Here is a 23494-nt window from a genome sequence, read left to right as displayed (position 1 = left end):
ATCCCCACCGGCTCCGGGGACCGCTCAGCTGCCGCCGTGCGCCTCGTGCAGGAGCCGGAGCAGCGGGTCGTCAGCCCGGAGGGCGAAGGTGAGGGTCCGCCGCTGGTAGTAGGCGGGGTCCTGCTCCAGGTTCTCCATCACCTGAGCCAGGAGGTGGGCGCGCTCCACCGCCGTGCCGGGCGCCTCGAAGCCCAGGGCCGTGAAGTGCACGTGCAGGTGGTAGTAGGAAGGGAGGTAGTGCAGGTACACGCGCAGGCGCTCGGCCGGGACCTGGTAGCGCTGCAGGATGGCGGCCTGGGGAGACGAGGGGCACAGCATGACGGGCCCGCGGCAGCCGGGGACGGGGGGAGTGCGCCCCGCCCTGAAGAGACGGTCAAGGAGTGTGGCACCGAGTGGGATTCGGGAATCAGGAGCGGGGATGGGGCTGAGCTAAAGTTGGGTGCAGATGGGGCTGGAGCGATAGCACAGCGGGTAGGGCGTTTTGCCTTGCACGCGGCCGACCCGGGTTCGATTCCCAGCATCTCATAGGGTCCCCCGAGCACCGCCAGGAGCAACTCTGGTGCATTGCCGGGTGTGACCCAAAAAGCAAAAACAAACAAATAAATAAATAAAGTTGGGTTCAGAGGGGCTGGAGTGACAGCACAGCGGGGAGGGCGTTCGCCTTGCACGCGGACGACCCGGGTTCGATACCCAGCATCCCATATGGTTCCTCAAGCACCGCCAGGAGTAATTCCTGACTGCAGAGCCAGGAGTAACCCCTGTGCATCACCGGGTGTGACCCAAAAAGTAAAAATAAAGAAATAAATAAAGTTGGGTTCAGAGGGGCTGGAGTGACAGCACCAGCGGGGAGGGCATTCGCCTTGCACGCAGCCGACCCGGGTTTGATACCCAGCATCCCATATGGTCCCCTGAGCACCGCCAGGAATAACTCCTGAGTGCACGAGCCAGGAGTAATCCCTGAGTGTGACCCAAAGTGTGCCAAGTGTGACCCAAAAAGAAAGAAAAAAAAAAGAGTTGGGTGCAGAGGAAGGAGGGGTGGGGGCAGTGCTGCCCCTTTCAGACACCACGACGGGACAGCGTGGCCAGTCCACTGGGTTCCTGGTGGAAAGGAGGAGAGCTCGCTGCCCATCCTGGGCTCTGGGCACGGCTCCCTGAGGCTCCCTAATCTGAGACGAGCAGACACTGACTTCCACTCGGCAGTCCGAGGAACTGGGGAAGAGGAGGACAGATGAGGGCGTCTGTGCTCTACCTTCGGGGCACAGCCCAGGGCTCGACAGCAGGTCAGAGAGACCAAGCCCAGGCATCCAGAACCTTCCAGAACAAGCCCGAGTGGCTGCTGGGGAAGGCAGGGCAGCAGCTGTACTGGCCTGGGAAGCTGTGTTCCCAGAGACATGCCACCAAGGGCCCAGCAGAGAGGTGCTGTGGACAGGAGGGAGAGTAGGTAGCCTCGGTCCCCCATGACTGGACCCCTCGGGGGCTCTCTCCGGACCAGCAGGCCCTGGCACAGCCCACAGCATCCTGCTGCATCTCAGGACCCCCATGGAGTGTGGGTCAGGAGGGCCGTGGGCCCAGGGGCATGGGGTCGCTCACTGCCTCGGGTCCAAATGACACAACCTGAGCCTCTTCCCCATTTCCCCATGGCCCCCCGCCCCTGGGAGAGCACCTCCTTGCTCCATCCGACGCTGTAGGACGGGCTGCCCCAGTGGGTACCACACTGAGGTGGAGGGGAGGGAAGGCCACTGAGGACATGGCCATGGGGGGGGGGCCCTGCAGGGGAGAGGGGGGCGGGGAGGAAGGGGACAGAGGGTGGGCAGGAGGCGGGGCAGGACTGGGGGGAGAGATCCCAGGGCCCCCCTGGCGGTGGCGCCCACCTGCACTGGCGCCTCGGCCGCGCACTCACCTGGCCCTCCCGGAGGATGTTTCTGAGCAGCGGCAGGTGCTCTGGGGTGAGGTCCCGCAGCGACCTGATCCCCCGGCGGTGGCAGATGGCGATCAAGTAGAGGTCATCGAGCTGCAGAGAGTCAGGGGCAGAGTGGAGCGCGCCGTGGGCGCCACTGCGGGCCAGGCCGGGGGTCCCCGAGGAGGCCGGGGCAGACCCCACCATCCACCCGGACACCCCGGGTGGGGCCCAGTCTGAGGGTCAGGATGATCCCATGGGAGTGTGAGGCCTCCCGGGGGTTCCACAAAGCACCGTGGTCGGTCCTTCCCCTCCTCCCGCCACGGTCCATCTCCTCTTCCAGTTCCCAGGTTCCGCAGTGCAGCTGGCCCTGAACAGCTCGAGTGCCCGGGCCACAGTGCCCATGCTCTGGCAGACAGACAACATGAACTTGCGGGAATGACAAACTGCACGGGGCAGCAAGGGGACTCTCTCTTAAGATTCTTTAATTTTTTTCTGATGGCTTTTTTATTTGTTTGGGGGGCTATACCTGGTGATGCTCGGAGTTTACTTCTGGCTCTGTGCGCAGGGGTCACTCCTGACAGGGTCCCGGGCACCAAATGGAGTACCAGGGACTGAATCCTGATTAGCTGCACACGAGGCCAGTGCCCGGCCCACTGGACCATCTTTCCAGTCCTTTTTCTCTTACGATTGACTTTAAAATGGTATTCTCTTCTCTCTAGCTTGGATCCTGTTTTGTTTTGCTTATGTTTGCGGTCACAGCTGGTGTTGCTAAGGGCTTACTTCTGACAGAGACGATCAGAGATAGCAAAGGCTGAGGGCTGGGACTGGAGCAATAGTACCATGGGGAGGGTGCTTTCCTTGCACATGGCCAATCCAGGCTCAATCCCCAGCACCCCATACAGTCCCCCGAGCCCACCAGGAGTGATCCCTGAGTCAGCCAGGAGTGAGCCCTGAGCATCACTGGGTGTGGTCCCCAAACCACAGATGAAAATGAAAACATAGGGCACGAGGTGGGGAGAGTGAGGAGGGGCTGAGAGGGACGGGAGAAGGGCAGACGCACGGCCAGGCACAGCGAGGACCCCCGGAGTTCTGCCGGACCCCCATCTCCCTGCCAGCCCTCCTGAGGGTTACAGTAGGCCCGGCTGAAAGACGACCGTGAAGCAAAGAGCCAAAGGCAACCGCATGTGCATCGGAAAGCAAAGACCCTCATCCTGTGGCCCCTCGCCCTGTGGTCCCTCGCCCCAGCCTGGCTGACCCCATCGACTGGGGCACCAAGGAACGGGGGTGCAGGAGGGGTTGGACCAGGGCATGGAGAGATTCCAGGAGCACCCTGTCCTACGGCCTGCCGCTCTGCTGTTCTTCCAGATCATCTGGGGGTCATTCTTCCCCCCCACCAGCCTCCTGAGGCCCTGATCTAAACCTCACCCGAGAAGGACATTTCCCATCTGGCCGCTCAGCTGACGCCCAGCTGGGCCCTGGTGCCTTCACGCCGCGGCTGCTCCTGCCACAGCTGCAGGCATCTGGGCTCGGTGGCTCTGACCGGCTGCAGACGAGTCGGGGGCTCACGGCGAGAAGAAGGCGCCCGAGCTGGGTCCCCCGTGACCCCCACGAGCCCCGAGACGTGGCTCAGGCCTGGCACACTGACCCCTTGGTTCCGGGATGGCGGCAGGAAAGCTGGGGCCTGACCTGGGAGGGTGGGGCGGGGTGTGCCCCGGGGCCGCCGGCTGCTGTGTGCGTCACTGTCACTCCCAGCAAACAGTGGCACTTATCTAGGCTCCTGGGCACTGCACGAAATGACATCTCTGCTCAGCGAGCCTTGAAGGCTGGCGCCTGGCATGAGACACGGGCTGGGCACAGGGTGGCAGGAGCCCAGGGCCTTGTGTGTGTGGGGGGGGGGAAACGCCCTGGTCTAGGTTATCTCCTGACCCAGAAACCTTCTCTGTGATGGCAGGTGCGACCTCCCCAGCCCCAGGTTTTCTGCAGACAGACCAAGGGCACCCCTCTGCCCCCAAAAGCTGAGATGATTGGAAACGGGGGGGGGGGGGGGGGGTTGCCAACGGGCACCCGGCGGAAGACTCCATTGCTTTTTGCCAGGAGTTAGAGACCTCAAAATGACAGTTGCTCCCTGGCCAGCAGCAAGAAGGGGGCGGAATGACGGGAGCCAGAGTTCTCGGGAGGCGACCACGGGGGAGTGAATGTCTGATGCCCCCCATATGTGCGGATGCGTGTGTATTCGCAAGACCAACAGCCAGAAGCTGTGAGAGCAGCTGCAGGCAGGGCAGAGACCCCCATGTCCCACCCTGGCTGTACTGTGCTGGGGGTCCCCAGTGCCTTGAGCAGACAGCAGACAGACAAGTGCCTCATCCCAGGGAGCCCCACCATAAAAGCACCTGTGAGCACCAGCGCTGTGCAGTGAGCCCCTCCGGGAGACAGCCCAGAGTGAGGAGACAGGCCTGGGTGCAATCTGGGTATGAGCCTGGAGTGGCCCCTGGGCCCCTGGAGCCCTGCCTGGGAGGCTCCCTGCTCCCCCACAAAAAATAAGTGTGCAACAGTGGAACACTGTGACCGTGAGCAAGTCCCACGATCAGACAGGCTGCTGGGGGAGGGTCCGGGGAGGCAGAAGCGGCGGGACCCTTCGTCAGGGAAGAGGACAAGTGTGTGATCCAGAGCTGAGGGGGTGGGCGGGGCCTTCCATGGGGCGACCCATGCTCCGACCCAGCAGTCTCGGGTTCCCAGGACACTGCCAGGGGTGACCCCGAACAAAAGCCACCCAGAGCGAGCCCCAGGACTGAGCACAGTGGGAGGCAGAGTCCGGCTGGCGCTGAGCTCTACACTGAGAACCTGCGGACAATGGACAGGTGGATGGACAGACAGACCGACTGTCTCTTTCATCCGGGGCCAGGCACTGGGGGTGATGAGGGAGAATAAAGCTGCACTTCTGAGACAAGGACAGTCAGGGGGCTGGGGGGGGGGGGGGGAGGCTCCAGGGAGGTTGGGAAGGCACCTGCACACCAGGGCCTGGCACCCCCGTCCTGACGCTCCCTGGTGAGGGCTGCCAGGTGCGGCCAGTCTGGCATCTCTGTCTCAGGCTGCTGTGGACAGCTCAGAAACAATCAGCGAGAGAGGCTGGAGTGATAGTACAGTGGGTAGGGCGCTTGCCTTGCATGAGGCAGACATGGGTTTGATCCCCAGCATCCCACATGGCCCCCTGAGCAACACCAGGAGTAATTCTTGAGTGCAGAGCTAGGAGTAACTTGAGCATCGCAGGGTGAGACCCAAAAAGCCAAAAAAAAAAAAAAAAAAAAGCAGCTGGGATGTTGCCCCTCCCCGCCTCCCCCCCCCGCCCCCCAGGTGGTAGCCCAGGGGAGCCTGGCAGGACTCGTGGGTCCCAGGGTGCATCGCCCAGCCCTGTGGCCATGAGGCAGTGACCGTCTGGGCCCAGCTCAGGTTGGCAGGCAGGAAGGAGAGGCCTGTACTCTGTGGTCTGGGGGAGGTGGGTCTTCAAGCAGGCCTGCCCAGGAGCAGATGGTAGGGTGGGTTTGGAGAAGAGACCCCCAAATCCCTCCAGAGCAATCCCGGCTTCCTCCAGGTGGGAGGTGGGGCTGAGACTGGGGGAAAGGGGCTGTGAACAGGCTCCATGCCCTAGAGCACCCCTAGAGCACCCCAGCCCGAGGGGGAGCTCTCTGCTTCAGCCTCACAACCATACTGGAGAGAAGAGGCAAGCCGGGGTGTGAGGGTGGGCTTTTTTGGTGGGGGGAGGGGGGGACTGGGGACTCTGGTGGCGGGAAATTGGAACATTGTATGATTGAACCCCAATCAGGAAGCTTTGTGATTCTCACAATGTTGAATTCAATTAAACAAACAAAACCAAGCACTGTCCTCCCGTTGTTCATAGGTTTGCTCGAGCGGGCCCAGTAACGTCTCCATTTTGAGACTTGTTGTTACTGTGTTTGGCATCTTGAATATACATCACAGAGAGCTTGCCAGGCTTTGAAGCGCGGGCGAGATACTCTCAGTAGCTTGTCGGGCTCTCCGAGAGGGGTGGAGGAATCGAACCCGGCTCAGCCGGGCTGGCTGCGCGCAAGGCAAACGCCCTACTGAGGTGCTATCGCTCCAGTCCAAAGAAGTCCGAAAGTAGTGAGTGGTCGCAAGGTCAACCTAAAGTCAACCTGCAGCAAACTATAAACTAAACTCCTGGATGTACTTGAATTCAATTTAAAAAAAAAAAAATCACACCAGGGTCAGCACCTTCTTGTTTTTCTGTTTGTTTGTTTGTTTCTGGGTCATACCCAGCAGTGCTCAGGGCTTACCTCTGGCTCTACACTCGGGGATCCTTCCTGGAGGGCTCGCGGGCTCCAGGGATCAAAGCTGGGTCGGCCGCGTGCCAAGGCAGCTCTTCCCAGATCCCATCTCCCCGGCCTCCCCTGGGTGCCGGCTGTCAGCTGTCCTTCTCTCACGTCTGTGTCCCTGAATCAAACCTGCTCCTTCTCTGCAGTCCCCAGAGCTTCATTCTTGATGGGGACAGAGTGGTGGCGGCAGGCCCAGAAACCCCCATCCCCAAGCCAAGCAAGCGTCGGGGCAGCAGCTCTACCAGGGTTTGACCACAGGCCCCAAGGTCACGCCAGAGGCAGGTGTGTCCACATAGAGGCCTCGTCCCCACCTCAACCCGCTCTGAGCATCTGTCATCACATGGGGGGCACAGGAACGGGGGGTGGCATGGCGCTGTACCCCAAGCTTGGGTGACTCGATTGCATCTGGGGGCCATGGAGTATGCAGCCCTCCCCCACCCCAATTTCCTACTCAGCTTTCAGGGAAACTCCACCAGGGAGAGCTGGGGGTGGGGTGGGGCACCGGGGCAGGGAGGGGTCCCAGAGAACTGGGACCAGCGGGAGCGTGATGGATGGCCTGGTGTGGGAGTGGGGACAGTGACCACCTGAACACCTCTCCGGGGCTCGTGGAGGCCAGGGACCTCTGGTCTCCGTGGGGTCGGCCTGGACCTGCGACTGTCGGGGGAGAGAGACAGCCAAAAGCCCCCCAGAGCCCCAGGGGCTGGGAACGTGGAGTGCACTTGACTGAGGGGTTTTCTGCAGCCCCAGAGGGGCACAAGGAAGGGCCGAACCCCGGGCATTCATGTGGGTATCAGCGCCCAAGTGCGATTCTGATCTGATCTGCCTGGGGAGGGCACCGCCCCCTCCCCCGCCCCCCACTGGGCAGCCCCCATCACCGCCCTGTACCTGCTGCTGGTTCCACTTGAGGTCAGGGATGAGGACGAAGCCGTCCACGGGGTCCGGGTTCTCAAAGACAATGCGGTCAGCTTCCGCCTTCTTGTCGAGGATGTTGTACACCCACTGCAAGGAGAGGGGACAGGGTCACGGCACCCCCGGGGCAGCTCTGTCCCACAGGCCACCCGGGGAAGCTCAGCTTTGTCTCACTGGCCACTTTGGGCAGTTCTGTCCCACTGGCCACTTTGGGTAGCTCGCTCTATCCCACAGGCCACTCAGGGCAGTTCTGTCCTGCCGGCCACTTGGGGCAGGCTCAGCTCGGTCCCACAGGCCACCCGGGGCAGCTCTGTCCTGCCGGCCACTCAGGGTAGTGCTCCGTCCCTCTGTCAGCACCCAGGGTGTTGCTTCGCAGGCCCTTTCTCACGCTCCCCGGGGCAGGCTGAGGTCTGCGGCGTCCACGTGAGGGCTCCTGCCCGCTGGGGTTCTGCCCCGGGATCACACGTCTTTGCCAACACAGCCAGGGCAGGACACAGCACATGACGGCCGAGGCGCCAGGCGTCTCTTGTGGACCCTGTTTCCGGCCCTCCCTCCACCCCGGGGTCAGCCGCCTCTGCCGCCCATCTCAGGGAGCTGTGCTGGGGGGCCGCGTGTCACCACGGGGGGGAGGGGCCCAGTGGCCTTTCTGAAGCGCCTGGCTCCTTCCCGCTGGGGTCAAAGCTGCGGGGCCTCTGCAAATGCAGCTTCCTCCAAGGTCAGGCGCTCTCGGCCATGAAGCAGAGTGAGCCAGAGAGCGGGTGAGGGGGGCCGCGGCACAGCTCCAGCCAGCCAGCCAGAGCGCAGCCAAGGTCAAGGGCAACAAGCCCAGGCCTAGCGCCCCTGGTGTGGGGTGTGGGGGGAGGGGGGGCGGTCCCTTGCCAGGGAGTGTCAGGGCCCACCACAGCCCTGCTCAGGCCACAGAGTGGTCACACCGCGGGTCCCGCCAGAAGATGGGCATCCCAGCAAGAGCCTGGCTGGGCCCCCTCCTGGGGGGGGGGGGGGTCCTATCTCGGGCTGCCTGGGAGAGGCCCCACTGTACTTCCTTCCCCCCTGGGAATCTCTCCAGGAGTCTGGCCGAGACCTGACCTGCAGCACCCCAAACTGGGGGTGGGGGGCGGGGGTGTGTGCTGGGGAAGACAAGGGGGGGGTGGGGAGCGCTTCTCTGTGGGGGGCCAGCCTAGGCCTGTGCCCACAGATGAGATCCAGCCCAGGACTGTGCGGTCAAGTGTGGGAGCAGCGCGAGCCTGGGCCCGTCCCCACCCTGCCCCCGGCGGGTCCCGGGGCAGCCTTGGGCATGGGCAGTTACACGGGAAGGTGACGGTGAGGAGCACCGGGAGGGCCCAGCACAGGGCGGGCCCCTGCAGCAGGCGGGGTGCTGTCGGGTAACCCCAACTCGAGCGAGGCCGGGCCTCCGGGGGGTGGCACTGAGGCGGAGGGTGGGGCGGGAGAGGGACAGGAGGTGGTGCTGATGCCGGGGTGGACGGCCGTGTCCTCTGGGTCCCCACTGCTCGGAGTCCATCTCAGCTCTGCTCACCGTGACCCCATGAGGAGGCGGGGCTGTGGGGACCCCCACACGGCAGAGAAGGAAATGAACCCAGTTCACTCCATCCCGGCCCTGATTCCAGATTCGAGGCCACATAGGAGAGGGGTCAGACCTCTGCCCCACCAAGACTTGGGCAGAAGCCCAGCGAGGGGCCAGGGGAGGGTCCCCAGCAGGGGCTGGTGATGTGGGGGAGGCCTGCCTGCCCTGAGCCATCACCCCCCTTACACCAATGGTTCCCTGGTCTCTGCCCTGGATAACACTGTCCAGACTGGAAACAGGCTCCGAGGGGGACAGGACCACCCTCTGGGGTGCTGGTTCGGTGACTCACACAGGCCTTCTCGGTGGACGGTCTCCACGCTCCAAGCTGGCTACCCAGAACCCGCAAATGTGAGGAGGGACACTGGGTGTGGGCTCAGGGCATGGACGCAGGTCAGGCAGGCCTGATGGCGGCAGTGGGGACTGAGAGACCGCGATGCAGCCGGAGCTCAGAGCACCCACTGCAGGCCCAGAAGGGCCCGGGAGGACTCGGGATCCCATGTCCCCGAGGCTGAGCCCCGTGGACAGGCAGCTGGGCAGCAGCACCAGAAGGATCCGGGGACCCCCAGTCTGGGAAGACAGGGACCAAGCCCCCTTGGGAAAGACATAGGAGTAAGTAGAGGATGGGGCTGGGGGTCGGGCCATCTTGGGGGGAATTTGGGCCACACTCACCGGGGCCCCACCCCCGTCGGGAGAGGAAACACAGGTTCCAGGGAGCAGGGCGCAAGCTCGGGAGACAGAGCCAGCGGCCTCATCCTTCCTGGTTACCTCTGAGCGGCCACCTGGGGCCACTCCAGGCAGAGGCACTGCTGGGCACGGGATGATGGGAAGTCGGGCTCACGGCCACAAGGCCGACACATGCTGCAGACCGGGCACATGGAGCTGCCCCAGGGGACAGGACTCCAGCCCGGGGAAGTGAGGGACACGTGAGGGAAGCTGACCTCTCGGACCCATGGCTGCAGGTGGAGAGAGTCAGTCTGGGTGCTGAGAATGGCCAGAGGGGTGGGCCATGAAGGCAGGGCCCCGGGGCCAGCCCTGACACACACAGTTCGCCCCCGAGCCCCCCCACCCAGCAGGACACGGGCACCCTAAGGCAGACGGCGCCAACTCCTGTGATGGGCCATCAGCTCCGTGCATCCCCAGCGAGCCTCAGGGCCTGCCCGAGACCAGGGGCGCCGTCCGGGGCCTCCTCAGTGATTCAACAGCCACCTCACCCCAAGATGCTCCACACTCCAGTGTCCTGGCGTGTGAAGGGGTGAGCTGAGGATCCGTGAGCGGATGCGTGTGTGTATGTGTGTGTGTGTGTGTGTGTGTGTGCGCGCACGCACGTGTGCAGGAGGGTTGTGTGTCTGTGTGGTGCTTGCATGGGAGAGGGCTGTGTGCGCGCACGTGCGCATACATGAGTCTGTACCAGGTGTGTGTGTGCAGAGGGCTGCCTGTGTGTGTGTACATGTGTGGGTCTGAGAGATGTGTGTGTCCGTGAAGTCTGTGGGACACGTGTATCTGCCTCTGGAACCAGAGCCCTGCCCAAGGAGGTGGGCTCTGGGAGGCAGGAAGTCCCACATGCGCTGCGGGAGGGGGACCCCAGTGAGAGACCCAGGGCCCCGGGGCCACGCTCAGGCCGACTCCACGGGCGCGTCACCTGGATGCTAAGACTCTGGGACTCCAGGTGTGGCAGGGTGACGTTCCTGTAGTCGGCCCCCGTCTCGCGGACCAGCCGGAGGTCCTGGCGCAGGTACTTCTGGAGGTGCTTCTCGGTGGCTGGGTACACCACAGTCGTCTTGACATCTGCAAGGACAGTATGTGGCTGAGGCTGCCATCTGGGGCCCCCGCGGGTCCCGTCCTGCCACTATGCCTGCCCGAATACGGGGTGCAGGACCACAGGGATGCCCACCACCATTCCCAGGCCCCTTCTGCAAGAATACGGCAAACAGGAGGCTGCAGAACGCGGCTGGACCCTCGCTCCCCTCTCTGGGGTCCTGCCTGTGTGCTCCACCCCACGGGGGGGGCTGAGGGGTCGCAGAGCCTGTTCCCCTCGCTGGACCCAGAGCGCAAGAGTCTGGGTTAAACCCAAACGGCCTCCCTGGGGCTGAGGACGAGGCCCCTCCCCGCCTGTCCCCACTCAACCCCAAGCAGGACCCTGACCCTGGCCTCACGCTTTGACCCCCCTGTGCCCCGACTTCCCCCGCTGTCAGCTGATGCTCAATCACACCCCGGGGCTGGGCAAGCTCCGGCCTGCAGAGGCCGAACAATGTCTCCTTCAGAGGAGACGCTACGTCAGGCCCGACGGCTCAGACCGAGTCTCTCCCACGTACCAGTCCCATGCCTCGCTCACTCATCCTGGCATGGGGCTGTCCTGAGCAGGCCCGCGGGTGTTGCAGGCATCACGGGGCACACACTGCCCCTCACATGTCCGCAGACCCTGCCCGAGCTCCCCGCAAAGGGGGCAGCCCCGCCTGAGAGCCGCTCCTGTTCTCGACAAGTGCCGCCCCATCCCAGGGAATGTCCTTCTCACTCACTGCCCAGCAGCTGCTGCTGGACCAGGGGTGCTCCCAAGCTGTCTAGGGGGGCCCCCAGGACTAGGCAACGCTCCGGCTTCCCCTGGAGTGGGGACCATCAGGGACACACCGAGAGGGACCAAAAGCCAGGGGGCCACACCTGACACCCTCCCATGGACACTAGAGCCAACAGCAAAGCAGGCCACTGTGAGCGCTCCGGAAACTCTCACCCCACACCCCAAGGCCCAACTCAGAGGCAGCAAACTGAGGGCTTGAGTGTGCAGACTCCCAGGGGCTCAGGACGTCGGTGGGAAAGGGACGTCCGCCCATCCCAGCCACACCGCCTCGGGTCCCATCTGTCTCCCAACAGCCCAGTGTGGTCAGGCAGTCTGGACTTCCGGGTGGGATAAAGGTCCAGGGGCTCAGGCACGGGTGCAGAGCACAGCGGGCAGGGCACCTTGGTTGCGCCCAACCTGGTGAAGGTGCTGGTAAACCTGCCCCCGGATGTGAGTCACCCGTGTCGGCAGGACAGCTGGAGGTGCCCGGTAAATGTCACCCTACTTCCTGGGCACTCCAGTCTCAGCCTGGGCGGAAGGTCTGGTTCGTCCCTCCTGGCACCACCCTGCTCGGCGACATCATGTTTCTCCCTCACTGGGGGATATCTGGACTTTCCCACCACTTGGATAGCTCAGGTCGTGGGTCAGAGGTCAGAGGTGAAGCACCTCAAGAGGCAGGAGACAGTTCAGACACAGAGAATGGTGCGGCGCTGAAGGCAGCTGGGCGGAGAAGGACTGAGACTCGGATTTGGGCTCGCCGCCTGCTCCCCAGGGGCTGTGCAAGCTGGGATGGCAGTGGGGGGGTGGGGGGAGCGCTCTGAACGCGCCCCCTCTGGGGCACGGCTGGCTCGGCAGTACAGCACTTGCCGTGCCGGAGAGCGAGCGTGGATTCAATCTCCAGCATCCCCGACCCCGCAAAATAAGTAAATGAAAATAATAGGGGCTGGAGTGATAGCACAGCGGGTAGGGCGTTGGCCTTGCACACGGCCGACCCGAATTTGATTCCCAGCATCCACTATGGTCCCCTGAGCACTGCCAGGAGTCATTCCTGAGTGAAGAGCCAGGAGTAACCCCTGTGCATCGCCAGGTGTGACCCAAAAAGCAAAATAAATAAAATCCCACCTGTGCACACATACGCGGACACACAGAACTGAGTTAGTTCTATGCACACATCTATGCAGCACTGAGGTTGCATGCATGAACACCCAGCTCCTGCATGCAGGAGGGAGTCTGCTGTATCCAGCACTCAGCATTGCAGACCTCGCACGCGTGCACGCAGTGCTGAGCTCACACACTGGCCTACTGGGCAGTGTCCACTACTACTTGTTACTCCGGCTGGCAGTGGGAGACTGTGAGTAATGGCGCTCCCCGAGCCCGGGTGGGGATCCCAGCAGGGACAGCACCGTAGATCTGTTGGCCTGGGAGACAGGGTGCCAGGCTCTCAGCACATAACTCCCACTGTCACACATCGGAAAGAAGAGGCGGCGAGGATGGTCCCACCTGGCCTGGGTGCCCCTCCTGGGCCCAGCCTTCCCCTTAGCACTGGGGGTGAGTGACACAGACTTCCATCCTACCTCTGGTCTGGGTGGTGGCAACCCCATCACTTCCCAGGGGGCCGGGCCATGCTGGAATCAGCACGGTCTGTGTCTTCTAAGGAGTTACTCATGGTCTGTACCCCGGGGCCCCTGGGGTACAGCTCCAACCACTCACGGGACACTCCACTGACACCCAGCACCCGGCAGCCCACCACCGAGCCTCGCTGCTCCCTGCCTCGAGTTTCCTCTCTGGGGTAGCCCTGGCCACAGGAAGTCTGGCTCCTCTGACCCTGCCACAGTTCCTTGGGAGTTTCCCTTCATGCTTCCCTAGGAACCGTTTCGCCCTCTGCACCCGGGCTATCATCAAAAAAGCACCGATACAGGATGTGGCTCTGCAGGCTTTAAACCAGGAAGAACATTCACTGTTGACCCGAAAGAGAGGGGGAAAGAAATGATAAGTCAATAGACTCCCCCGAGAGGGGAGTGTGAGCAAACCCAGGGTCTGAATGCACACCACCAACGAGACACGGCGGAACTGCACAGGAATTTGGTCAAGAGTCAGTGCCCAACCCTTGGCGTGAAAATATGCCGGAGAACTGCACAGCCAAGCACAGTCTCAAAAAATACCTCCCAGAGATCGCCCCATGAGCACGGAGGGAAAGCGTGGACAGCCTGGCGAGAACACGGCTCTCTGAACAGGACAAACTGACATGGCAGCCTCCGGAGGGAGGGGCCTGGAATTCCGGCCCAGACGATGAAGCAATAGCACAAACCCCTCCAGGGACGTTCTGTGAAACAAGAGGCTCTTTGGAAGCGTGCCACGAGTGTGTGGGGCGCGGAGGGCAGTCACGAGAGAGGAGGGACCACTGTGACAAGGAGAGTCGGAAAGGATCACACTGGATGGGACGTGAGGGATAACCTGTCAGTATCTGTATCGTAAACCATAATACCCAAAAGGGGCGGGGGGGGGAGAGAGAGAGAGAGAGAGAGAGAGAGAGAGAGAGAGAGAGAGAGAGAGAGTCAGAGAGAGAGGCAGAGAGCGAGAAAGAGAGAGAAAGAGAAAGAGAGAGAGAGAGAGAGAGAGAGAGAGAGAGAGAGCCTGCCATAGAGTCATGAGGGGCTGGGGACAGGACAGAACCTGGGGACACTGGTGGTGGGAAACGGACACTGATGAAGGGGCGGGTGTTGGAACACGATATGACTGAAGCCCAGTCATGAACAACTCTGTAACTGTGTATCTCACGGTGATTCAATTTAAAAATTTAATTAATTAGGATATTAAAAAAAGAAATCCCACCCCCCAAAACAAGAGCCTTTTGAGGGGAAACAAGGCTGATTCAAGGGCTGTGGGACTTCGGGGCTGGGGGCAGACGTGGCCGAGTCCTGCCCTGGAGGAGTCGGGGCAGCTCCATAGGACCAGGAACAGCCTCCCAGGCTCCTTAACCGTTTCCGGGACACGCAGGCCGACGTGCTTAGCCGTGAGGCATCAATAGGCCTGCGATGTGCCCGTCAGTGGACAGTGATGACACCACCTAAGTCTGTGCAGAGGGCGTGGCACGGGTGCAATGGAAAAGTTAGGGGCAGGGCTGGTACCGGGGTGCGCTGGGCACTTCCTCACGCCGCTCTGTAAGACTGGATGGTTTCCAAAATAAAGTTTGGTGACTTTTTTTTTGGGGGGGGGGTTAGGCAATGCTCAGGGGTTACTCTTGGTTCTATGCTCAGGAGTCACAGCTGGCACAGCCGGCAGTGCTTGGGGGACCCTATGGGATGCTGGGGATCAAACCTGGGTCCGCTGCTGCAAGGCAAACATCCTCCCTGCTATGTTCTATCTGTTTTATTGTTTGCTTGTTTTAGATAAAATACTGATTCACTGTGAACTCTTGGTGGGAGCTGCTAGCAGCTCTGTCAGGTGCTGATCTTACAGGCCCTCTGCCTTCATCCACCCTTTCCCTCCCCTCCCCCACTCCCTCTTCCTTTCTTCCCCCACCCCTTCCGTCCTCCCGTCCTCCCCCACACCTCCTCCCCTGACCCTCCCTCTCCTCCCCTCTTCACCCCCCTCCCCTGCTCCATCCATCTTTTTCTCCTTCATTCACTTGCCCTCATCCATGGCTCTATACCTTCCTTGTTCAATCATCCCTTCACTCTTCACTCTGTCAGGCTGGATTGTTTCCAAAACAAACTCTGATAACATTTGGTGTTTTGGGTTTTTTTGTCAGGGTTTGGGGAAAATAAGGGGGGGGGGATGAGGGGCTGTCCAGTCCACCCAGACCCCTTGGGCAGAGGATGCTTGAGCCCTCCTCTGCTGACTCCCATAAAAGGTAACTTCAGAGTCCCCACCAAGCAGCTCGCTCCATGCACAAACTCCCCCGCCTCCGGTTGGGATCCTTACAAAGGAGCTTGGAACAACGCCCCAGTCAGGTCAGTCCTGTCAAGGCACTTCCTGGAGCACTGCAGAAAGCCTCTCGCACCTTTCCTTCTGTGAGCTCCAACTGCGGGTGTGCCTGCTCAGGACGGGGGTCCGCAGAGCTTTCTGCAGCTTTCTGAAGCCCCCTTCGGGCGCTCTCCTAGCCACACCATTACACTGTGGGGCCAGAGAGACATACAGCGGGGAGGGGGCTTGCCTTGCATGCGGCCAACCGGGGTTCGATCCCCGGCATCCCATGTAGTCTCCGGAGCACCACCAGGAGTGACTCCTGAGTGCAGAGCCAGGGGTGAGCCCTGAGCATAGCAGAGTGTGACCCCCCCCCCATAACCATCCCTTTATGGTCCCCTGAGCACCGCCAGGAGTAACTCCTGAGTGCAGAGCCAGGAGTAACCCCTGTGCATCTCCGGGTGCGACCCAAAAAGCAAAAAAAAAAAAAAAAAAAAAAAAAAAAGGAAAGTATTTTCTCATCTAAATACAGATGACTTACACAAATAATATATGAAAGGGCCGAGGGCATACACAGCTCAGCGGGCAGGACACAGGCTCTGCTTACAGGGAGCCCAGGTTAGAACCCCAGCACTCAGCACTTACTCCCCGATCACAGCCCTAAGCACTGAGCTAGGAGCTAGGAACAAGGCACTAAGCATTAAGGCCCGGAGCACTGCCGTGGCCTTAACTCAAGTGCTCAAAACACTCCAAATAAAGGAGAGCCAAAGAGGTGAAGGCCTTCGGCCAGGTCACAGGTGCGCCAGTGGCACAGGGCTCCTCTATGCAACTGCGTTCCCGAACCATGAGGCCACGATGCCACGAAGTACAGGGCCATAATACCATGATTGCCTGACACCATGGAACTATGATGCCACGGGACCATGACGCCACGGGACCACGAAGCCACGGGATCATGATGCCACGGGACCATGAAGTCATGGAACTATGAGTTCCATGGGACCACGATGCCATGGGGCCACGATGCCACGGGACCATGATACCAGGATTCTATGGCATCACAGGACCACAAATCCGCGGGCCTTCCTCTCTGCTTTCCCTCAGAGGCCTGCACCACAGCCACCCTCTCCCACAAGCAGCTCCTCACCCAGGAGAAACAGGAGAGCTGCCCCACCCACGGCAGCAGTTGCCAGCAGGACCACCGGGTGGGGGGTGTTGGGGCTGCAGACGAGGGGGGGCGGGGAGGAGGTGGGGCACGCAGAGATCCACTGATGTGCCCGAAGCAGAGGCCGCCTTGCTTGGCCCGGGTGGTTCTCTGAAGAGCAGACGTGGGTGGGGGGCACTGCAGCCAGGCCCCCCTGCCCCGGGCTGTTCCCCCCCCCCCATTCGCCAGGGTGTGGAGGGGGGCAAAGAGAGAGCAGGTCCCAGTGAGGGGCTGGGGTTGCAGCCCTGTAGGCGGGGCAGTAGATCTTCATGGGGGGGCTTCCGGGAGGCGGGGAACGGTCACACACGCACCCCAGCTGCCCTCCCTGCCCCCCAGGCCTGAGCCCCTGTCCTCAGCAGGACCTTGGAAGCGAACCCTGCAGGGCAGAGGGCAGCGCCCCGCGTGCTCAAGGCCCAGGCGGCCTGGCCAAGCCCCCCGGGACGGCTCTGCGGCACGGGAAACATCAAGACGCAGGGCCCAGGCAGGCGCCCGCTCGTTCCCACACTGCCCGACGGCCGCTCCACCCGATGAGCTCACGCTGCGGCTTCATGCTCCTTCATTATGGGCAGCCAGCGCCGACGGATGGGGCCCAGATGTCAGGCTGGAGGGCGGGGGGGGGGGGGGGCGGCCAGAGGGGGCTCCCTCTCGCACCATGGGGGTGGGGGTGGGGTGGGGGGGAGCACTCCGCGGAGAGTTCTAGAAGCTCTCAGAAAGCCCGGGGTTGTGGTCGGGGTCTAACCGGAACCTCAAACGCTCGGCGGCAACTGTCCAAACCACTAACGACCTGTGTCAGGACGGCAGCAGGCTGTTAGTGCCAGCAGGGAGCAGACGCCGTGGACAGCAGGCCGGGGCCCGTCGCCCGCTCCCGCCCTCTGCCCTCGCCAGATGAATGGGCACCCCCGGAGGCACCTCAGGGTGGGGTGCCGCGGGGGAAGGAGGGAAACGCTGCCGCGGGTTCACTGGAGGAAGGTGGGGGTGGGCATGGGGAGCATCCTAGCCGCAGAATGGGAGACCCAGCACTGCTCACACAGTTCCAGGGCAGGGTGCCCCGAGCCCCCCACCCCCACCCCTAAGTTTCCCTCTAAGGTGCTCACACTGACCCTCAGTTGTCTGCTTGTACATGTGAGCAGCCAGGGACAGGGCCAGGCCTACGGCACTGCATGCTGGGGACTGGGGAAGGGGGGAGAGGGCTGAGGTGGGGGACTGGGAGGGGACTGGGAGGGGCAGGGTTGAGGGGGGTGGGGAGTGGCAGGGCTGAGGCAGGTGAGTGGCAGACAGCCAGTGCCTGAGGGAGTGAGGGAGGGAGAAGCTGCTCTCCCAGGCGACTCCCAGGCGGGCGCTGAAGGCAACAGCCTCAGGGGAGCTGGGAGTGTCCCTGGGGGCCAGAACAGGCAGCTCAGCCTCCCAGGGTGCAGGGAGGAGTCAGGACTGGCGCCCAGGGGCTAATGCTCGGGGCTGGGGTGGGCAGCCCGGCTGGGCGGGACACATGACACAGAGCACAAACACAGGGGTCACAGGGAGATGGGCGCCTGCTCTCCCTGGCGGCCAGTGCCGGCCAAAGGGGAGACTCCGGTGGGCGCCCAGAGCGGCCCCTCTCGGCCACCCCCCACCCCACCCTGCCCGCCTGCACGCCGGCCTCCCGCCGCCTGGGACTGAGCCCTGTTCGGCTCAGGGGCCCGTGCCTCGGGGTGAGAAGGAGCCTCCTCTGAACGCCCCAGCCCCCCACTCTAAGTCCCCCAGGGCTGTGGGGCGAGTGCGGTGAGCACTGTGCGGTCCGCGTGGAGGACTTGAGAAGCGCCAGGCCCGAGCCCGCGTACCTCCTCCTAGACCTCCTGTCCTGTGTGTGCCGAGGAGAAGAACAGCCCCCAGCCACGGGAAGGGCCAGAGCTGAGCATAGCCCCGAACGCGGCTAGACCCGGGATGGACCCCCAGCACCCCAGAGGGTCCCCTGAGCGCCACCAGGAGGGATCCCTGAGCACAGAGCCAGGAGTAAGCCCTGAGCACTGCCGGGTGGGGCCCAAAAAACCAAAAGGAGGAGGAAGAGGTGGAGGAGGGAAAGGAGGAGGAGCAGGAGATGAAGACAAAGAGGAAGAAGCACCACATGATTCAGAACAGCACTGTCCTCCTGTTGTTCATCGATTTGCTCGAGCGGGCACCAGTAACTTCTCCTCACAACAAATCGTGAAACTCGTTGTTACTGTTTTTGACATATCGAATACGCCATGGGGAGCTTGCGAGGCTCTGCCGTGCGGGCGAGATACTCTCGGTAGCTGGCCGGGCTCTCTGAGAGGAGCAGAGGAATCGAACCTGGGTCAGGCGTGTGCAAGGCAAATGCCTTACCCACTGTGCTATCACTCCGGCCCATGATTCAGAATATTTGTTCTCAAATTAGTATTCTCAAATAGTAACGCAATGTCCAGGCCCTCCCCTTTCCTGGACGGGAACCCCCAAAGCTGGTGCTGGTGGTTCCCATCTGCCCTGCCGGGGGCTCACGTGCTCAGCTGAGCCTCAGTGGCCCACCTGAGGTGCCTGCGAGTCTGCACTCTCTCTGGCTGAGTCAGCAGCTCGGGGTCCCTGGAGGCTGGCACTGCCCCAGCCCACCCTGGAGCTCTGCGGGACGGGCTTGGTCTCTCGCAAAGCTTCTCCCAGGAAGGTTCTGGAACTTCCTGGTGCATGCGGCCGAGTGTCCCCATCAGAGGCCACATGCAGCAGCACAATGTCACAGCTGTGGCCTTGCTTCCTGCCCGCCTGGGCACGGGGTATGGGCAACCCCACCCCTGCCCCATGCTCCGTGAACAAAAAGGAGTCTGTCTCTGCAGCCCCTTGGAACCCGCCCGGGGTCTCCCCAACAAAGTCCAGCCATATGCATCCAGCCTGAGACAGAGAGATGCGGAAGGTTCTGGATGCCCACTGGTGTGTAAGAGCAAGCGTGGAGGGAGCCAGTGAGTTAGGAAGCGAAAATGGGCACAGGGGAAGGGCAGGAAGGGCGGGAGTGAGCAGGGGGTGCCCATGAATGGGGGGCTGCGGTAGGCACTGTGGGGCTGGTCGCCCACTAACGAAGCCTGCAGCGGCCAGCAGGCTGGAGTCAGCGGTCACGCTCTGGCAGGGTGTTGGGGCCCTCGGCCACTCAGTGCCCTTCCCGCTCCCACCGCCCCTTTCTCTCTCAAAGAAGACCCTTTCCAAGTGCGGAAGCGTCTGTTCACCAGCCAGATGAGACCCAGGGCACCCGCTTCTCTCCTGAGCCCCGGGCCAGCACGAGGGGGTCGGGGGAGGACAAGACACTTGCAGGGAGGCCACCAGCCGGCCAACCAAGCAGATGCCCATTCAACAGGAGGTCGCGGGGACAGGAGCCTCCTGGGGGTGAGGTTGAGGCCCAGGCAGGCCACCCCAGCAGCCCGCCCCTGCCAAACGGTCTGCCTGCTAGGAACAGCAGCAGAATGACCAAAGTAAACAGCCAGGACCAGTACGTCCATGGACAAGCCTCCACTGATGGCCAGGAGATGAGTTCTTTGTTTGTTTCTGTTGAGGCCACATCCAGAGACCCTCAGGGGTCTCTCGTGGCTCTGAACTCAGGAATTACTCACAGCAGGGCTGAGGGGACCATATGGGATGCTGAGGGTTGAACCCGGGTCAGGCACATGCAAGGCAAGTGCCTTACCTGCTACTCTCAGGGCCCACAGGAGATGATTTTTTTGTTTGTTTTTGCTTTTCGGGTCAGACCCAATGATGCACAGGGGTTATTCCTGGCCCACACATTCAGGAATTACTCCCAGTGGTGCTCAGGGGACCATATGGGATGGTGGGAATCGAACCCGGATTGGCCGTGTGCAAGGCAAACCCCCTACCCACTGTACTATTGCTCCAACCCCAGGAGATAAGTTCTTTGTTTATTTGTTCTAAAGCCACATCCAGCAGTAACTCAGGGGTCTCTCCTGGCCCCGAATTCTGGAATTACTCACGGCAGGGTTTGGGGGACCATATGGGAGGCTGAGGGTTGAACCCGGGTCAGGCATGTGCAAGGCAAGAACCTTACCTGCTGTATTATCTCTCGGGCCCCACAGGAGATAACTGTTAAACACCGTTCTAATGAGCGTGCCAGAGAGCGTGAACGCAATTGGGCATATTGTAAAAGCCAGAGCAAGACGCTCGGAAAATAAAAAGTGACCAGTGGACGGAAGAAGGTTTCAAATGCAGTAGCTCAAAGGAAACGAAAGTGGTCTAGCAAAAGCCCCTTATTTCATAAGATGCCCAGCTTAAGCCCCCATTTCAAGGCCTGGTGCCGGACGCGCTCCGTGCTCAGCTGTCCACGGGAGGTTCCAGAGGCCCCGCCATCGCTCCATCCTGCCCCCGGCTCCTAGAAGTGGCCCGGACAGCCCTGCCTGGTGAAGGTGACCAGCAAGACACACCTCTTGTTTCTCTGCCACCGATACTCCTAGAATTAATTGCCCATACTGACCCTTTTCTGGGATAGGTTAACGGTATTTTATCATCTTTATACAAATGCCTCAGAACATTTCAGAGTTGATCCGAATTACTATATTTCTTATCCTTTTTTAATATGATTGGTTTTGAATATTTTACATACAATTCCTATCCCCCCAAATTTGAGTCTCCTGCTCGTCCGTTCCCAGGTCCAACTCATCTATAGAAAGCAGAAATTTGGGGCTGGCTGGAGCGACAGCTCAGCAGGTAGGGTGTTTGCCTTGCACGTGGCCAACCCGGGTTCGATTCCCAGCATCCCATATGGTCTCCCGAGCACCGCCAGGAGTAATTCCTGTCTGGTGTAACCCAAAAAGCAAAAAAAGATAAAAAAAAAAACGAAAAAAAGCAGAAATTCCCTGCCTGCAGCAGCCCAGAGAAAGCATCCCATGAGAATGCTAGAAGGATCTCTCTTGAAGGCCTCCACAGTGTCCGCCTGACCAGGGGACACCCCTGGCTCGAGCAGCTCCTGTGAGCCCTTGACCTTGAGAAACCTCTGTGGGAAAAAGCGTCGGTGACGCGGTGAGGGCCAAGGAGAGGATGTGTGCGGGGAAGGGAGGCTGGATGGCTCAAGGGCAGGGCGAGGAAGCAGAATCGCTCTAGTCCTTCCAGTAAGAGGCAAAAAGGAAGTGGGCTTGGGGGCAGGGGACAGGGAGACAGACAGACATACAACCATCAAAGGCCCCGCTGGCAAAAATGCAGACTTACTGTTTTATTTCTTTATTCGAGTTTTGGGTCACACGGGGCGACGCGCAGGGGTTGCTCCTGAATTACTCTTGGTGGTGCTCGGGGGATGCCGGGGATCGATCCTGGGCCGACATATGCACGGCAAGCACCCTGCCTGCTGTACTATCACTCCAGCCCAAGGATTACTTTGTCAAAGAAATTCATTTCCAGTTATTTACTGGTTTGGGGGCCACATCTGGCAGTGTCTGGAGGCTATTTCTGACTCAGTCTGGGGGGCCCCTCCTAGCAGTGCTCGGTGATGGAATCCAGGGCTTGTGCATCAAAGCACGCACTCCGGCCTTTAAGCCATCTCCCCGCCCGTGACCTGACTGCAAGTCAAAGGGTCCCAAAGTTCCCAAAGAAATCAGTGGTGAAAAGAAACTCCACCCCTGACACAGCCTTACCGAATGCCAGAACACCAGAAGCAAAGAGAACCTGCTGGAAACTTTCAGAAGAGACTAAAAGAGCAGCAAAAAAAAAAAATTAAAAACCGAAAAACAAAACCGAAAAAACCCAGAAACCAAACCAGCCACAAAGATACCAAGACACCATGTGCTGGTGCCCCACAGAGCAGGGGAATAGAGCCGAATTCTGCCTTCACCGTCCAGCAGACGCCAGGGTGGGGGGCTTCGCTCCCCGCCTGTTCTGGCCGAGAAGCATCAGGCCTGCGTGCAGCTGGCTCGGGAGGCCGGCCGGCCTGGACTAAGGTCGCGAGTTCAGAAGAGGGCTTGGGGAGGTCGACAATCAGCAGGGGCAGGAAAGAGTGTTCTGGTAACAATCCTTCCAGGAAGGAAGGAGGGAGATAGCAGTAATGAACTTCCAGGCTGGATCAACTCAAAAACACAGAAGCGTCACCGTGACTTTGAGAGCCGGAGAATGCTGGGAGGAGAGGGGCCCCCTCCTTCCCAGTGGGGGGCACTCACCGGGCAGCGGGGGACGGGGGGTGGGGGGGAGGCGCTCTGGGGGCCCTCCACTGGACGGGCCACACACACAGATGGGACCAGTGTGACACGTGTCAACCTAGAAGGAACGTCTATAAGATGCCCATAGAGCTCCTTCCCGCTAGGCAGCAGAATGTTCCAGAACATTAAGAACACATGCATAGGGGTTAGAGCGATAGCACAGCGGGTAGGGCGTCTGCCTTGCACTCGGCTGACCTGGGTTCGATTCCCAGCATCCCACATGGTTCCCTGAGCATTGCCAGGAGTAACCCCAGTGCATCGCTGGGTGTGATCCAAAAAAAAAGTAAAAAAAAAAAAAATGATACATGCACAGTGGATGGAAGCAGGCGTGGGCGGGGCAGGTAGGGACCAGTGTGGATGGGACCAGAGTGAGTCCATAAAACCTGAAGAGTAACTGGTTCACATGACCCATGAAACCTAAAGCTTGCCATAAACCTAAAACAGCTGACTTGAGTCCAATCCCTGGGACCCCATAGGGTCCCCCACACCCACCGGGAGTGACCCTTGAGTACAGAGCCACGGATCTGAGCCCTGTGGGGGAAGGAGGGGGGCAACCCCCAAGAAAAGCAAAAACAAAAGCCTACTGTCGATGTGTTTAGGATTCCTGAGGCGATTTTCTGAAAGACCTACAAATAATCTTATCAGCAACAACTGGGATAAGTGGAGAGACTTGTGTGTGCCTTCCTGGTCAGCTGGGACCCGAGGCCCTGAGACCGTGCTAGTAGACGCCACCTTCCTGCAAGCTGGTTTCAGTCACAGAGGCCCTCGGGGGCGCTCACTGACCAGTTGGCGGCAAGACTCTGCGCCCCTGACACTGGGCTTGCTGGGGACAGAATGGGGCTGAGAAGGCAGTGGTGGGGCCGATGGCCTAGCTCAGAGCTTTCAGAGCACAGCCCCTGTCATCGGCTCCAGTCACACGTCACCAC

General features: G+C 61.1%; 1 protein-coding gene across 1 annotated transcript in view; it reads right to left on the bottom strand.

Annotated features, from left to right (window-relative positions):
- DCPS (decapping enzyme, scavenger) overlaps window positions 1–23494 on the bottom strand; it is a 36143-nt gene continuing 12649 nt past the window's right edge. Inside the window, exons 3-6 of the mRNA XM_056107720.1 lie at window positions 10380–10525; window positions 7135–7248; window positions 1901–2011; window positions 1–294 (exon numbers count right to left, since the gene is read on the bottom strand). Coding sequence (XP_055963695.1) covers window positions 25–294; window positions 1901–2011; window positions 7135–7248; window positions 10380–10525 — 641 coding nt within the window. The 3' untranslated portion in view covers window positions 1–24. The remainder of the gene's footprint in view (window positions 295–1900; window positions 2012–7134; window positions 7249–10379; window positions 10526–23494) is intronic.

The sequence above is a fragment of the Sorex fumeus genome, unplaced genomic scaffold (assembly GCF_029834395.1).
Source record: "Sorex fumeus unplaced genomic scaffold, SorFum_2.1 ptg000169l, whole genome shotgun sequence".
Taxonomy (NCBI): Eukaryota; Metazoa; Chordata; class Mammalia; order Eulipotyphla; family Soricidae; genus Sorex; species Sorex fumeus.
Note: the sequence above shows the minus strand (reverse complement) of the source record. Positions and strands in the feature narration are given on the sequence as shown.